Source organism: Emys orbicularis, chromosome 10 (genome assembly GCF_028017835.1).
Source record: "Emys orbicularis isolate rEmyOrb1 chromosome 10, rEmyOrb1.hap1, whole genome shotgun sequence".
Classification (NCBI taxonomy): domain Eukaryota; kingdom Metazoa; phylum Chordata; order Testudines; family Emydidae; genus Emys; species Emys orbicularis.
Window position 1 is genome coordinate 40,079,285 of NC_088692.1, and position 16,982 is coordinate 40,096,266.

At 44.0% G+C, this 16,982-nt stretch overlaps 2 protein-coding genes across 2 annotated transcripts in view; one reads left to right on the plus strand and one right to left on the minus strand.

The window, feature by feature from the left end:
* IFT140 (intraflagellar transport 140) overlaps nucleotides 1-16,982 on the minus strand; it is a 242,819-nt gene that overhangs the window by 24,375 nt on the left and 201,462 nt on the right. The window lies entirely within an intron of this gene.
* The window catches only part of TMEM204 (transmembrane protein 204), a 36,764-nt gene continuing 32,392 nt past the window's right edge, over nucleotides 12,611-16,982 (plus strand). The window contains exon 1 of the mRNA XM_065411476.1: nucleotides 12,611-12,890. Coding sequence (XP_065267548.1) covers nucleotides 12,611-12,890 — 280 coding nt within the window. The remainder of the gene's footprint in view (nucleotides 12,891-16,982) is intronic.

Consider the following 16,982-nt stretch of genomic DNA (forward strand, 5'->3'; position numbering starts at 1 on the left):
GGCTCCTCTGACAGCCCTGGTATCTGGCTGCTCAAAATCAGTGGCCAAGCAATCTGCCTCAGCACTCCACCCCTGAGCAAACCTTTCACTCTTAGCGTCACAGGGATTATGCAATGTACAGCACACGGCTATGACCATGGGAATATTATCCTCAGTGAGGTCTAACCTGCCATAAAGGCATTGCCAGCGCGCCTTTAATCTGCCAAAGGTACAGTCAACTGTCATCCGGCACTTACTGAGCCTGTTGTTGAACCACTCCTTACTGCTGTCCAGGTGTTCCATGTAAGGTTTCATGAGCCACGGATGTAAGGGGTACACAGGGTCCCCTAGTATCACTATGGGCATTTCAACATCCCCCACTATAATCTTCTGGTTAGGAAAGAAAGTCCCCGCTAGCAACTTTCTGTACAGGCTTGTGTTCCTGAAGACCACCTTCCCAGACCACCCCGCGTTGATGTCAGTGAAACGCCCACGGTGATCCACAAGTGCCTGCATCATCATGGAGAAGTACCCCTTCCTATTGATGTACTCTGTCGCAAGATGAGCTGGTGCCAAAATGGGAATGTGTGTGCCATCTATTGCCCCTCCAGAGTTAGGGAAATCCATTTCTGCAAAGTCGTCCACTATTTCACACACATTTCCCAGAGTCAAGGTCCTTTGTAGCAGGATGCAATTTATTGCCCTGCACACTTGCATTAATGCAGCCCCAACGGTCGACTTCCCCACTCCAAATTAATTTGCGACTGACCTGTAGCAGTCTGATATCACCATCTTCCACACAGCAATTGCCACATGCTTCTCAACCAAGAGGGCAGCTCTCATTCTGGTGTCCTTGTGCCACAGGTCAGGTGAGCTCCGCACACAGTTCCAGGAAGGTGGCTTTCTGCATCCGAACATTCTGTAGCCACTGCTCATCATCCCACACCTGCATGACGATAAGATCCCACCATTCAGTGCTTGTTTCCCGAGCCCAAAAGCGATGGTCTACCCTATGCACTTGCTTTGTGAATGCCAAAAGCAATCTAAAGTTGCTCCTATCCATATCATGCAGAATGTCGGGCGCCTGCGAGTCTTCCTCAGTTAGGAACTTCATGATTAACTGCACTGCCGTCTGCGAAGTCTTCATGACAGTTAACAGAGCATAGGAGAGCAGGGCGAGATCCATCCCTTCTCACAAAAATGCTAGGGTGCACAGCAAAGAAGGGCCATGCAAAAATGTTGTCAAAGAAAGCTGGAAGACCATGGAGAGCTGGGACAGAAAGCAATGCATCATGAGACATTTAGCCCTGTCCCAAGATGCGCCGCAATCCGCTCCGTTGTCCCACAACACCTAATGACAGAAGGTGTCGAGCTGGACTGTGGAATAGATACCCACAGTGCATTCCTCACACTGTCGATGATGGTGCCCCCACTGTGGATGTGATCTGCCGACAGAGGGAGCAAGTGTGAACATGAAATTGCGATTTTTATTATGTTGACTTTTGGGTGTCAACATCACTTTTGTCGAGACAAATTGTTAGTGTAGACATGGCCTTTGTCAGTATTTATAAACTTCAGATACAAAAATGATACATGCATACAAATAGGATAATCATATTCAGCAAATCATAACCTTTTCAATGACACCTTATATGGCCCATCTTACATAAAATGCCTCAAAATTATGCCATAATCATATAATAATAATATCACTGTGAAGAATATGGGGTGCAGAGTCACAACCAGGACCTTAGTTTTACCTCTCATCAGAAAGATGGTACCTCCAGCAGCAAAATGCTCCTACACCATGGTGACAGAGAGAGTACAGCGACTGAGAGAGAACAGTGAATAACCAATACCATTCTGACAGCACCAAGCTCTTCATTAAGGTCTCCCTTGCAAGACTGATTATCTGCTCAGCTTGTGAGGTCTGGTAGGTTCGCAGCAAAAGCTGGTATGGCTGCAGGCATATATCAACTAACCATTTTAGATAACACAATGATCTATAAAATATCAGCAGAAGCACTTCCATGTCTCTCTGCTTTTCAGGGAAATCGCTCTGGTCCTAAGAGTGGCAGAATCTCTTGCTTCAGTCTTATGAATAAGCAGTGAGAAACTTCCGAGAAGCACAGATACAGATGTCCAGCCATCAATATATAAAACTGTAGCACAACAAGATGGATGAAGGTAATAAAAGGGAAAGTCTCTGGATAGAATGCACACAATACATCCTCTCAATTCAGTCCAAAGCACAGACACATGCTGTTAATCTCTTGACAAGTATTACTGCAGCATAAAAGACATGAAACAGCAGTGACATTTCCAATTCAGTCTTGGGCTTGGTGTCACACACAGAAAATTTCAAGTAATAATCAACCCTTCCCCCATCTTGTATTCTGAGAATTTCCTATTCCCTGAGTTTTTCTTTGGAAAGCTTACTCACATCTGTAGTTCATCAACCAGAGCTGGGAAACTAATGAAGACCAGATGCAGTGGGAGAGTGATCAGAGCCATAAGAATGTGCTCTCTTCTTTCATTTCAAGGGACACATGCTTATCCATGAAACACATTAATAAATCAGAGATGATCTGCCTCTGTGCTACAGACTGGCCCCAAGACTCAGACCATCTAAAGAGTGTATGGATTGTGTAACGACTTTAATCCCCCCTCCCCATGTTACTGGGTACAAGTTTTACTACCCAATTATTGTTTCAATTTTTCTCTGACATACTTGATCCTTTCAGAAGCTATTTTTCAACAGTTGCTGTGGTTATGACAAGTTCCTATTAAACTAATGTCATGACATTAATCCTTTTGCTGCTATATATATTTCAACAGCCACTTTATATGAAAGCCCAAATCAAATAGAATGCCAACCTGGAAGTTCTAGAGATGCATATTTGTTAAAATGTACCTCACCACAAAAATCTCTCTGAAATCAGGGAACACAACTCTCTGTAATACATGAGAACACAAAATTTTTGTTCTTACCACTAATTTCTTTGCCAGCAGAAAATTGACATTTCCCTTCACCTTGGGTCCCTGCATTGGGTCAAATAGGCTACTGAGCATTTTACTTTCAAAGACTTCTTCGTGATCCTAAAGGGGGAGTCCCCTGCCAGGATCACTTGAAGTCTGGAGAACAGCTACACTCCATTTCAGTGGTACACACAAATCCAACAAAGGTTCTTCTCCTTATCCCTATCCTGCTCCCACCGAAGTCAACTGCAATCTCCTGTTGACTTCAGGTGCAGGATCATATCCTTAATTAACTAACATTTTTAGCTAAGACAGACAACTACCCCAAGCTGGATTTCAGCAATCTTCTGAAGCAGATTCTAGATCATTTTTAAACTGAGACGTTCTCTTTTGACTGGTAGGCAAGCAGAAGAACTTTCGTTGACTGGGAGTGGAGGCAGAGAAGCATCCTTCATGAAGGTGTGACAAAGCAGCTGTGAAAAGCAGTCAAGCTGTGTGATTCTTCTGTATCTAACTGTGATACAATGGAAATTATTCTTAAAATTGCAGCTGAATGAAGACTGGACATATCAAAGAGGACAGATTCTGCTTCCATTTGCGGAAGATGACCGCCCTTACAGCACTCCACATTACAGTGTATGAGAGTGGTTGCAGCAGACATTAATGACACATGTACCAGTAAAATGTGAAAGTCTAAGGGTATGTCTACACTACAAAATTAGGTCGATTTTATAGAAGTCGATTTTTAGAAATCAATTTTATACAGTCGATTGCGTATGTCCACACTAAGCGCATTAAATCGGCGGAATGCGTCCTCACTACCGTGGCTAGCATCGACTTACGGAGCGGTGCACTGTGGGTAGCTATCCCACAGTTCCCGCAGTCTCCGCCGCCCATTGGAATTCTGGGTTAAGCTCCCAATGCCTGATGGGGCAAAAACATTGTCGCGGGTGGTTTTGGGTACATGTGATCAGTCGCCCCTCCCTCCATGAAAGCAATGGCAGACAATCGTTTCACGCCAGACACCAGGGCGATTAGAAAAGCACAGCAAGGCACGCTGCGCATCAGAGAGGCTTTGAAAACCAGTTTCATGACTGGCCAGGCTTCGGTGTGAAAGTTGTGTGTGTTTCTCCTTGATGCAAACCCGCCCCCTTTGTTGATTTTAATTCCCTGTAAACCAACCACCCTCCCCCCTTCGAAATAAAGTAACTATTGTTTTGAAGCCATGCATTCTTTATTAATTAAAAAAAAAAAGAAGAGATAATGGACAAGGTAGCCCAGGTGGGGTGGGGGAGGAGGGAAGGACAAGGCCACATTGCTTATTGTAGCCACACTAAAAATCAAACTGTTTGAATGACAGCCTTCTGTTGCTTGGGCCATCCTCTGGAGTGGAGTGGCTGGGTGCCCGGAGCCTCCCCACCACGTTCTTGGGCGTCTGGGTGAGGAGGCTATGGAACACGGGGAGGAGGATAGGCAGTTATACAGTGGATGCAGTGGGGGTCTGTGCTCTTGTTGGCTTTCCTGCAGCTCCAACAGATGCTTCATCATGTCCGTTTGCTCCCCCATTAGCCTCAGCATCACGTCCCACCTCTGCTCTTCGCGCTCACTTAATTCTTTCCTGGCCTCTGCCTCTGAATGCCTCCACGTAGTAAGCTGTGCCCTATCAGTGAGGAAGAACTGCATGAGCTCGGAAAACATGTCATCACAAGTGCGTTTTTTTCACCTTCTAATCTGTGATAACCTCAGGGACAGAGATGATAGAGGGAGCGTAGAAACATTCTACGCTTCTGGGGGGACTGCATGGTCACCTGTGTTGCTGAGTTCGCCATGCTGACCAAACAGGAAATGAAATTCAAAAGTTCCTGGGGCTTTTCCTGTGTACCTAGCTAGTGCATCGGAGTTCAAAGTGCTGTCCAGAGCGGTCACAATGGAGCACTCTGGGATAGCTCCCGGAGGCCAATATCGTCGATTTGCGTCCGCACTACCCCAAATTCGACCCAGCAAAGTTGATTTTAGCGCTACTCCCCTCGCTGGGGAGGAGTACAGAAGTTGATTTTAAGAGCCCTAAATTTGACCTAATCCCGTAGTGTAGACCAGGCCTAAGGAAAGTCAGTTTCATTTCTAAACTTGGGAACTAAAAACTCTGAATGAAGGCAATGATTATGCATTCAGTTCCTTTATACCATCTATTCAGGTTCTCATCGGTTCATAACTGTCTAAGTCAGCCAGTTGGGAATAGAGTGGATGTACAATTCTTGTGTTGAAGTGTTTACTATCAAGCTTACCACACCGTAAACAGTGTCTGGGCTTGCTTATACAAACGCTGTAAGACACTGAAGCCTCACCCTTTCCTTAAACTCCACCCATTGCCTACGTGCTGCTTTTGGGGTGTTTTTATGAAAAGGAAAAGGATGGGATGAAGCAGGTGCTGTTTCCTAAGGAAAATTATGAACATCTACTGCTGTTTTTCAATTGTTAGTATTATGTGTTAGTGTTATGTGTTTGCCTGGAATTACAGTATTTTAAAACCACACCAAAAAATAAAGCAATGTTAGAATAACGTCAATGCTGTGGCTTTAACCCACAGCAGCAGGAAACTCTGATTGGAAGCTGAAATCCATTCTTAATTCTGACTCATATCTGATAGGGTATGCAAAATCGGCCACTGGACCAAGGATCCCTTTAGGGGCCCAAATCAGCTGCAGTATTTAGACATGACACGCTGAGACAGAGTGACCATTTCAACCTTAACGTTATGACTCCTATGGATTTAATGCTCATCCTTAAGAGTGATATGTAAATCTTTAAAAAAAAATTTAAAAAGTACATTAGTATTACTTCCTGTTGTGCAATATTACGGCACAGTAGGTGAGTTTTAGCTGGAAGTGAAGTTAGTCACAACCTTTATATTTTGTGCTTCTTACACCTCTCACTACTAGTATAATAGACTTGAAAAATGACACTTGTGGGTTTTAAAAAAAAGCTCTTTTTAGATTAACTCTGTACAGTAGGACTAAAATGCAACAAGAATCCTAATCCCATAATGCACTTTGAGCATGTAAATAGCCACACTCACTTCAGGGTCACTACTCATGTGCTTAAAGTTACGCATGTGCTTAAGTGCTTTGCTAGCCTGGAGCCATAGGCACCAGCTTTACAGGAGAAAGCATATGAAAACAGTGCCAATTAAAATGTTTAAAGCTCTCTAAATTATTCCTAGAATAGTTTTTCTGTGACAGATACAGACTGTATGGTGGAGTGGTGTACTAATGATCATACTGGCACATGTTTGGGATGACCTGCATAATTCACTCATGGCTCTGCAACTCTTGAAGAATACGTCCATCCCAAACTCATACAAATTAAATCCTTATGCCACACCATCATATATTTCATACTAGAATACATTATATTCAATAAAACTTTCATGTGTTGAGCTGTTGGTATAACAAGTTCTGCAACAGGCAATAGAAACAGTTCGCTCCTGGACTCATACTGGACTCCCCACTCATCCACCCAACCCCTTTAGAGTGGGGGTTCCATGTTTGAAGATCTGCTGCAGTGTTCTGCCATTGTCCAAGATGCTTCCTATTTTAACCATAGTTTCAGTTTCTATATAATCTTTCTTATTTGTGGTTCTCATTGCTTCCCACTCTGAAAGGAACTGGCTGGAAGGATCAGGAAAGGGTCTGGCAGTTGGAACACACCTTCCACACACCTACAAGAACTCTAAAGGATCAAAATTCTTAGGAGCTAGGGGGGTTCCTGCATGGCCTTGCTCTGTGGAAGCATAAGAGCCACAAGGGCAAATCCTGTGTTTATGGAATCTTTCAAGGAGGAATATTGGTGTGCCAGCAACAGCCAGTTATTATTGCTATTATTTATACACAATCATAGGTGTTACATACCCTGAGCTACTTTGGTCTGCAAATGCCTAGCAGAACTCAGTGTCTTTGCAATGTGAATGTGCTTGTTTTGGGAATTTTACTAATTTACAGATTTGGATGTTGTGAGTATGTGAACAGAACAATCAAAGCACTGACTGCCAAAACCAAATCTTTTAACAGGATTACACTCTATCTAAATAAATGTAAAAGGCAGGTAAGTAATATATTCTGACTGTCCCCAAATTAATAGGGAGGGGAATTCAGCACATTAGTAATTTAGGCTATGTCTACACTACAGCTTATGTTGGTATAATTTATGTTGCTCAGGGGGATGAATAAATAAAGCTCTCTCCCATCAGCTTAAATTAGAGAGCTTGCAGTGGCTCTGAAAATAAGATTAATATACTAACTTACATTTTCATATTGCTTTCTGTTCAGAAGGATCCGAAAATGCTGTATAAACTCGAAGTGATATGCAAACTATAAACGGATCATTTAACTCACCTCTGAATTTAAATAATCTCTGGGTTGAACACAACAGCTGTTTAACTGCAGACAGGAACACCACACAACAATTTATGACAGGAAGTGAGGAAATCTTATCTAATTGAAATGCCATGATTAGTGCAAGTTATTAATGTGCTGAATTGCTCCTCATACTGTTATTTGGGGCATATTAGTTGAGCGGTGTGGTGAAACTTACAGTGCTACTGCACTATCCAATCTATGGTTAAATACATATAAATGTATGTCTCCCATCACCACGGTATCTGAATGCCTCGCACTCATTTATGAATGTATTCCCATAACCCCTGTGAAGTCAGCTAGTATTATCATTCCTGTTCTGCAGATGGGGAACTGATGCACCACGAGATTACGTGATTTGACCAAGGTCATACAGGAAACTTGAGGCAGAGCTGAGAACTGAACGCAGATCTTGAGTCACAATCTAGTGCCTTAACTTCAAGATCGTCACCTCTCCTTGGGGACACGCCAAAGTCTAGCACCTTTAATGAGCAATGTTCAGTTTTTTAAAACTGTTTTTAATTTAGAAGAGTGATGGGATGTTCTGAAACTAAATAATTTGTGTGAAGAAGAGAAGAAGTGGAGGGATTTAAAATGGTTGGACTGGTTGTTTTCAGCTATTTATAATTAAATGCATTGCTAATATGAGACATGGCTGACAGAGGGCACATTATATACATTCAAATTATAAACTCCTGAAAATAGGAGTCTATAAAAACCTGGCTGATCACTTTGGGTATGTCTACACTGCAATGAAAGGCCCATGGCATGGCTGCAGCTGGCCTGGGTCAGCTTACTCAGGCTTGGGGGGATGGGGAGAGGCTCGGGCTGTGGGGCTACAAATTGCAGTGTAGCTGTTCGGGCCAGGGCTGAAGCTGGGGCTCTAAGACCCTGCAAGGAGGGAGTCTCCGAGCCTAAACACTGACATTGCAAATTTTGGCCCCACAGCATGAGCCCACAAGCCCAACTTAATTGCAGGCTCTGAGACTCAGTGCCACAAGTTTTTTATTGCAGTGTAGACATACCGTTTCAATCTGATAGACCATGCTTTTTAAAATGTCAGTGGACTCCACTATCAAAGTCAGCCATGAACACACTCCTAACACCTTTAGCTCATTCTTTTTAATCAATCAAGCATTTTTAAGTACCTGTAGCTTGAACTGATAAGCCTTATTTCCTTCTTTCTTAGATATTTATAGGCCCTCAATCACTGTGTATTTAAGGGACAAGTATTTCCATCCTTTCTCAGTAAGAGAAGCTTAGAGAATAATGTAGAAGAGTTGTCTGTGAGGGAACATTCAGCAGTTAGTTCTAACTTCTTGTGCCAACAGTGATCTGAGATGCAGTGCCTGAGGGAGGGGTAACATAAAGCCTTATCTCCTTGGTAATGTTGCATTGGCTTTAATTTAGCTTGGTTTTTAAACCAGTTTAGTTAAGCTGCTGCAAACCACTGTGTGGACACTTATTTTGTTTAGCTTTAACCCTATTTCCAATTCATCTAAGTTAAACCAAAAAAAGCTGCTCAAACTAAAATAAGAACCTTCACTCAGTGTTTGCACTGGTTTAACTAAATCAGTTTAAATTCATACCTGAGGACTTGTCTATAAGAGAAAGTCGTACTTTCTTCTTCACAAGTTTATTTATTAAACTGTTCTGGAATGATGACAAATTCCTTATCTCTGAACATCAGACCCTGCTAGTTTTATACTATTCTTTCATGGATACGAGACCATTGTGATCACCTAGTCTGACTTCCTATATAACACAGGCACTAGGACTTCCCTGAATTAATTCATTTGAACTAGGGCATACATTTTAGAAAAACATCAAATTTTGGTTTTAAAATTCCCAGTGATGGAGAATCTACCATAACCTTTGGTAAATTGTTCCAATGGTTAATTACCCTTACTTTTAGAAACTGGCACCTTATTTCTAGCCTAAATTTATCTAGCTTCAACTACTAGTCATTGGATCATGTCATACCTTTATCAGCTAGACCACGGGTGGGCAAACTTTGTGGCCCGAGGGCCACATCTGAATATGGAAATTGTATGGTGAGCCATGAATGCTCACAAAATTAGGGGTTGGGGTGGGGGAGAGGGTGAGGGTGAGAGCTCTGGCTGAGGATGCGGGCTCCAGGGTGAGGCTGGGAACTGCGGGGGAGGCACTTGGGGCGGGAGCAGTGTGCAGAGCCCCCTGGCTGCCCCTACGCATAGGAGCCGGAGAAGGGACATGCCGCTGCTTCCAGGAGCCACGCGGAGTGGGGCAAGCCCCAGACCCTGCTCCCCGACGGGAGCTTGAGGGCCGGACTAAAACATCTGGAGGGCCAGATGCGGCCCCCAGGCCATAGTTTGCCCACCCCTGTGCTAGACTGAAGAGCCCTCTATTATCAAATTTCTGTTCCTCATGTAGGTACTTCTAGACAGTGGTCAAAACACCCTTGAACCTTTTCATTTATAAGATAAATAGATTGAGCTCCTTCCTCACATCTTTCTCTATATGTTTCCCAATAATTAATAAATTCTTATGGCTATTCTCTGAATTCTCTCCAATTTTTCTCTCCACTCTGAAACCTCCAATTTTTTGACATCCTTCTTGAAATGTGGACACCAGAACTAGACACGATATTTCAGTAGCAGTCACACCAGTGCCAAATACAGAAATAATAACAACCTCCCTACTTCTACTCAACATTCCTGTTTATAAATCCAAAGATTACAATAGCCTCTTTAGCTACAGCATTACACTGGAAGCTCACATTCAGCAGATTATCCTCCCAGTCTTTTCAGAATCACTGCTTCCAAGTACTGAGTCCCCCAGCCTCAAAATATGGCCTGCATTCTTGGTTCCAAGATGTAGGACTTTACATTTGGCTGTACTGAAACACATATTGTTTGCTTGCACCCAACTTATCAAGTTATCCAGATTGCTTAGTATCAATGACCTATCCTCTTCCTTATTTACCACTGCATCAATTTTTGTGTTATCTGCCAACCTGTTCAGTAATGATTTTTGTTTTTTTACAGGTTATTGATAAAAAATGTTAAATAGCATAGGGTAAAGAACTTATTGCTGTGGGATCCCACTAGAAACATACCCAACTCAATTATGATTCTGTTTGCAATTGCGTTTTAAGACCTGTCAACCAGTTTTTAATCCATTTAATTCAGATAGCTCTCCTCAATGCTCATATAGTCCCAAGGCTAGTGCACACACTTTGCTTGCTGTGCTGCAGTTAGTTCTACATTTGTATGTGCTGCTGTAAGGCCTCTAGTGTAGACATAGCCTTAGTGCTGTCACAACACTAAGGCTATGTCTACACTAGAGGCCTTACAGCAGGACAGCTGTACCGATGCAGCTGCACTGCTGTAAGATTTCTCTTGTCGCCACTCTATGCCAACGGGAGAGCTCTCTCCCATCGACATAATTAAACTACCCCCCAATGAGCAGCAGTAGCTATGTCAGTGGGAGAAGCATTCCTGCCGAAACAGAGTTGTGCACACTACCACTTATGCTGGAGAAATTTATGTCACTCAGGGATGTGTTTTTTCAGACCCCTGAGCAACATACGTTTTGCTGACATAAGTGGCAGTGTAGACATGGCCATAACTTCCACAGAGTGAAGTGAGCTGTTTTCACAGTCTGAAGGGGGTTCGCCAGATTTCCCAGCAGAGCCGCAGAGCCACAAGGGGGCAAAGCAAGTCAGGACTGGGGTGTCAGTCCTGCACAGGCAGAATGCATTAGAGCAGTGGTTCTCAACCTGTTCCATACTGCAACATGCCCCGCTTTTCCATTCCAGAACCACCTCAGAACACCCCTCCTATCTGTCCATGATCTCCCTCTCTTCCACAACAGGGCAAGGGCTGAGTGGCTCTAACCCAACACTCTTTGAGACCCCAGGTGAAGAACCCTGCCTTAGAGTCCTTTTACTCATCTGCTGCATCTTCCCTTAGAATTCCATACAGGAACAAGGGCAACATTTGAGCCATAATATTTTCATGCTATGCAACTATCACAGCTACACTGCATACATTTTGCATGTACAATTCTGATACAGTCTGCTTTCAATATAGAACATTAAGAAAGCCCTCAGTGCTCCCCTGCATTTGCCTCTGTAGAGTTGACATTGTGGTTGAATTTATGGGTTTGTTTTTTGTTTGGGGTGGTGCTCACTGATTTGTTTCTTGTGATCCCTTCAGATGCACAAATTGATCCAAATCCCTTCTGTCCCGCAGCATCATGCTTCCCTGGCTGACTGGTTGATTGATTACTATTCTTTCTGTGAGGGAAAGAAAAGGAGAAGGAGGGGGGACACTGGAAGGAGGTGAGAGAAGAAGGGGGGACTAGGATTTTAGAAGTCTCCATAACGTTTTCCTTTCAGGAAACACATCCTGGTAACGTTTGACTGCGGTGGCAGTGGCTCTGTTTGTTGCAGTCGGCTACGCCCTGAGGCTCACCAAAAACAGCCACAAAAACAACCATTTCCTTTCTGTTGAGAGACAGAGGGGGAGGGAAAAAACCCACTTCCTCACAGCAGAGTTTCTCCTCTCCAGTCTCTTTCACTTGCTGCTCTGACAGTGTAAGAGGAACCGGAGAGGAGCAGATTCCTCAGGATACTCCAAACTTCCAGAGCACCTTTGGGATGAAGGCATTCACTTCAAATTTGGCTTGGATTTTAGAATGAAGTTTCCTTCTGTTTGTGGGATGTTCTGAGTTTTGTGGCTGAAAAGGCTTTCAGAGGTGCTGCTTCATGACTCTTATGTGAGTCTCTTTCTCCTCTTGCAGCTGCATTCTGAAGAGCTGAGGCATTGTGTCTGCAAGCATTTCAGTCTGTTTTCCCAGGAACAACTCAGGTTTTCCCAATTCAAGACTGGATACTCTCTGGCTTTGCCTTGTCCCACAAGGAATGGACCTCCCTGTTCTTCAGTTCATTACCAGACTGGCTTTGCTCATCCAGGTGCAGGAAGGTGGATAAGGCACAGCTTGGAAGGACAGAGACCTGCAAGCTCTTCTTTGTGCTTGTATTTTATGGAATTCTTCTACCTACCTGACTGTGTTCTTATCTGCTTGGTCAGAAACACCTTAGGAGTTGACTTTGAGAATGAACGGTGATGTTCTCTAGCCCCCCATAACATCATACTGCAGCTGCCTCCTATATCAAGTCCTACTTCAATGTGCTGCAGCTCATCAGGACCTTGGATCTTCTGCAAATAGAGACTGGCAGCAGTCAACAGTCAGATATGACTGTCCAGAAACTGGTAGCCACAGCTGTGTTGGTAGCCCTGGTCTCACTTATTCTTAACAATGCAGCTGCCTTTACTCCCAATTGGGTATACCAGACCCTGGAGGATGGGCGTAAGCGCAGTGTGGGGCTGTGGAAGATGTGCTGGCTGGCAGAGAAGGGAAGAGGAGGTGCAGGCACGGGCACCAGACATGGGCAAGGGGAGGAGCGAGAGTGTGAATCCCTGGGCTGGGGTTCAGAGTCAGCCGGGTTCCAGGAATCTCGTAGCACTGTCAAACGTAAGTCCCATGTTTTGTCTTCTGTGCTTACTTTGGATTATGATTTCTATAGCACCACTGGTGTGCATGGCACTTTTTCCATCAAAGTCCCTGCCGGAGCTTACAGTCTAATGGACTGAAACTGAGAGGTGCTGAGCATCTGCTGAAGTCAATGGGAGTTGTGGGGTTCTCAGCTCAACTCAAGATCAGGCCCCAAATAAACAAGAATGAGGCCAGTTATAAACAAGTCAATAGAAAGTGATGGGCTCTAGAATAAGTATAACATATCTCACTATCTAGCTTATATGAGACTGGGGAAAAAGGCTAGCAAAATGTGCACTAGAAATAATACATCTGGGAACCACAAGTCTAGACCCTTGAAACATCTCCAGTAGCTTCTCTAGTGCTTCTCCCTATGCCATACCTACTCAACTATAAGACTCTGCTGCAAGCTCAACCCTTCCTTCTAAAGACAGCAAAACCTTGACCAGGTAGTGGTGGTGGGTTTTGTTGTTGTTGTTGTTTTTTTAAGTATTTAACTAGTAAGAATTCAAAAAGAAATATGCAAAGTCTCCAGACACAGACAATGAATAATACCGGTTTCCATCCTCTCTTGTTTTCTGCTGAGGAGAGAAAAAAAGGTCATAAGATCCTGGGTGGATTAAAAAATATAAAATGGAGAAGAGTCACGGCGAAGGAAATATTTATTGTTCTTGATGGAAAAACAGACAGTTAATACTCTGCAAGTGGAACATCCAAATCACTAAATACCACATTTTTGTAAATTCATAGACTCCCCATGGGATGGATTGAATATGTATGGGTTAAACTGTGATGGGAGCTATTTAAAAGTTTTGGCTAAGAGAGAATTTATAAGCCAACTTGCAGAACAGTAACAACATTATCTGAATAATCAAGAGTGCAGGTCATTAATCATATTTACAACAATAAGGGCTGGATCCTGCTCTCACTTAAGACATGAAAGTAGGATTGGGCTCAATCAGCAACATACCACTCTGCTACAATTGCTACAGCTAAGCTGCTGACAGAACTTCACTGCAAACTTCTGTTTTCAGCAGTTCATTTATCTGTGAGTACTGGGTCTGGAATAAAATTTGATAAACATTCAGAACAGGAGTGCTTTGGGTCTGTTCATTTTTTAATACAAATTAAACAGTAATTTAATTGCATCCTTTAGTGACAGAAATGAAAAGTGTGAACAGCTGTAAAATTGGTATCACATCCCCTACCTCATAGGATTGTCCACAGGCTTTGTTAATGTTTGATTCATGTTTGTTGAAGTGATTTAAGGTCCTTGAAAGGTGTAATTAAGTATAAAGTACTGTTATTACTAAAAGAAGAAAATTAGATGCAGGTGATTTCAGATGAGTTTTTTAATGTTTTAAAATGCATATAGAGTTAATTTTTTAAAATTAAGTTTTGGAGGCATCTAGTCCAGAATGTGGACTGTTGCGTTGGCCTTCCATGCTTTTTGAGAATTAAAATAAGAAAATGAAGAAGGACTTTTGTTTGTCTTGCAGAACAATGCTTTCCTGTGTACAGACACTTTTTTTTTTCTTCAAAAAAATATTCATACTTTTTTAGCACATGTGCCAAGTGTGAGCCTGTAGAAGACATCACCCAGAAATGGAAACCTCCTGAGTTGTTAAAAAGCCCGAGACCTGATTTTTTTTTACATTCTGATCCTTAATGATGTCATAGAACCAGGGCCGGCTCTGGCTTTTTTGCTGCCCCAGGCAAAAAAGCCTCCTGCCGCCCCCGGCGGCAGGGGAGGGCGCCGAACCCGGCCGCGGCCCCGCTCTCCCCGGCCAGCCGGAGCGCCGCAGGGAGGGCGGCGAGCCTGGCCACGGGCCCCGCTCTCCCTGACCGGCCGTAGCGCCGGGAGGAGGGCGGCGAGCCTGGCCACGGGCCCCGCTCTCCCTGACCGGCCGTAGCACCGGGAGGAGGGCGGAGAGCCCGGCTGCAGCCCCGCTCTCCCCGGCCGGCCGGAGCGCCGGGGGAGGGCGGTGAGCCTGGCCGCGGCCCCGCTCTCCCCAGCCGGCCGGAGCGCCGGGGGAGGGTGGCGAGTCCGCCGCGGCTCCGCTCTCCCCGACCGGCCGGAGCGCCGGGAGGAGGGCGGCGAGCCTGGCCACGGGCCCCGCTCTCCCTGACCGGCTGTAGCGCCAGGGGGAGGGCGGTGAGCCTGGCCGCGGCCCCGCTCTCCCCAGCCGGCCGGAGCGCCGGGGGAGGGCGGTGAGCCCACTGCGGCACCGCTCTCCCTGGGTGAGCGCCGCCCCCCTCCAGGTGCCACCCCAAGCACATGCTTGGTAGGCTGGTGCCTGGAGCCGGCCCTGCATAGAACTAGTTACAAAAATAATATGCCTATCTGTAATTATATCAGTAGAGTCATTGCACTCCATCAGGTTAACAATCTAAGCTACATCTCCAAAAGAGTACACACAGTTTATTTAAAAGTGGACATTTTGCACACAAGAGCATGTGTAAGCTCTTGGCACACATGGCATTTTGAAATCACATGCAAATTAGCATGTGAATGTCTTGTTCCGCACCATTCAGAAAATGGGTGGCCCTACAAAAGTTTTCATATAAGCATCAATTTCACTGAGGAATTTTGTGAGCACCAATTTCTCACCTATTAAAAGCAAATCTTGACTAAGAATGTCTTGAGTTCAGAAAAGTGCATACATTATAGCAGTAATAAATCTAATAATTCATTTTACTTGCAAACAAGCATCCCCAATGTTTTGAATTTAAATGAGGTCCCTTAAGACTCAAGTGCATACATTATAGCAGTAATAAATCTAATAATTCATTTTACTTGCAAACAAGCATCCCCAATGTTTTGAATTTAAATGAGGTCCCTTAAGACTCAAGAATCAACTCTTTATCTCACAGGGAGCAAGTTTTAGATAAAAAGATCATTTTGAATCTCTATAAAGGGATATTTTTAAAAAAGGTCATGCAAATCTAATGGTAAAAACTGCCTCATAAGAAATCTTGTAAGCAACAGTCTTACTGAATACATTTAAGACAAAGATGCTTTTATGAGGACCTCATAGTCACTATGGGCCTGGTTCTGCATTCATTACACAACAGGCCCTGTATTTGTTTTTATGTTGCTGTAGAGTACAGCTCTAATAGCAATGCATGTATTGTTCTAGTAAGATATGATATTATTCTCATTTGTTAACTATAGATAAATCACAAACACATACACGCAAACACACTGATCAACCTCTGAATGAGTAAATTCATTTCTTAAAAGTGAAGATGTGGTTTAAAGTTTAATACTTTGGATGACTGAGCATAATTATTATAATCCAAATTAAACTGCATTGCAGTGCCATTTGAAGGCTGACAAATAGAAGACATATGGGTCTGTTTAAGTAATACAAAAAAGGTTACAGCATCTCATATTTATATTGCTTTTTAATATATGCATTATTATTTCATATTTGGGGTTATTTTCCTTGCAAAACCTTGAGAATGAGTGTTTACATATGCTGACAACTTCCATTTCAATATTGTAGTATGTAACTAAGAGCCAAGCGACTAAACTACTACAAGGTTGTCCAAATCAAACAGGGGAAAGTATGCAGTAATATGTATGTTCACAACACAACAGCATGTCAAATTCTTCCAAAAACCAGGAGCCATTACAAGACTTTCAAAATATATTCCATTTCACACAGCTGGAATTAAAATGTATGTGAATGTGAATGTGTGAGAAAGAGTCTTTGGGTTAAGTCTAGAAGCAAGAGTAACAAGGGTGATGACGTGGTGGGTAGGGTTACCATATCTGAACTTTCAAAAAAGAGGACACTCCATTGGGGGGGGTAGCCCCGCCCCCTAGCCACTCCCTCCCACTTCCCACCCCCTGACAGCCCCCCCAGAACCCCCGACCCATCTAACCCCCCCGCTCCCTGTCCCTGACAGTCCCCCCCAGAACCCCGACCCATCTAACCCCCCCTGCTCCCTGTCCCTGACTGCCCCCCTTCTCCAACTCCCTGGCCCCCTTACTGTGCCACTCGGCTTAGAGCAGGTGTCTGGCTCCGCGCCCCAAGGAGCGCCCCGCCCTGCCCCGCCCCGAGT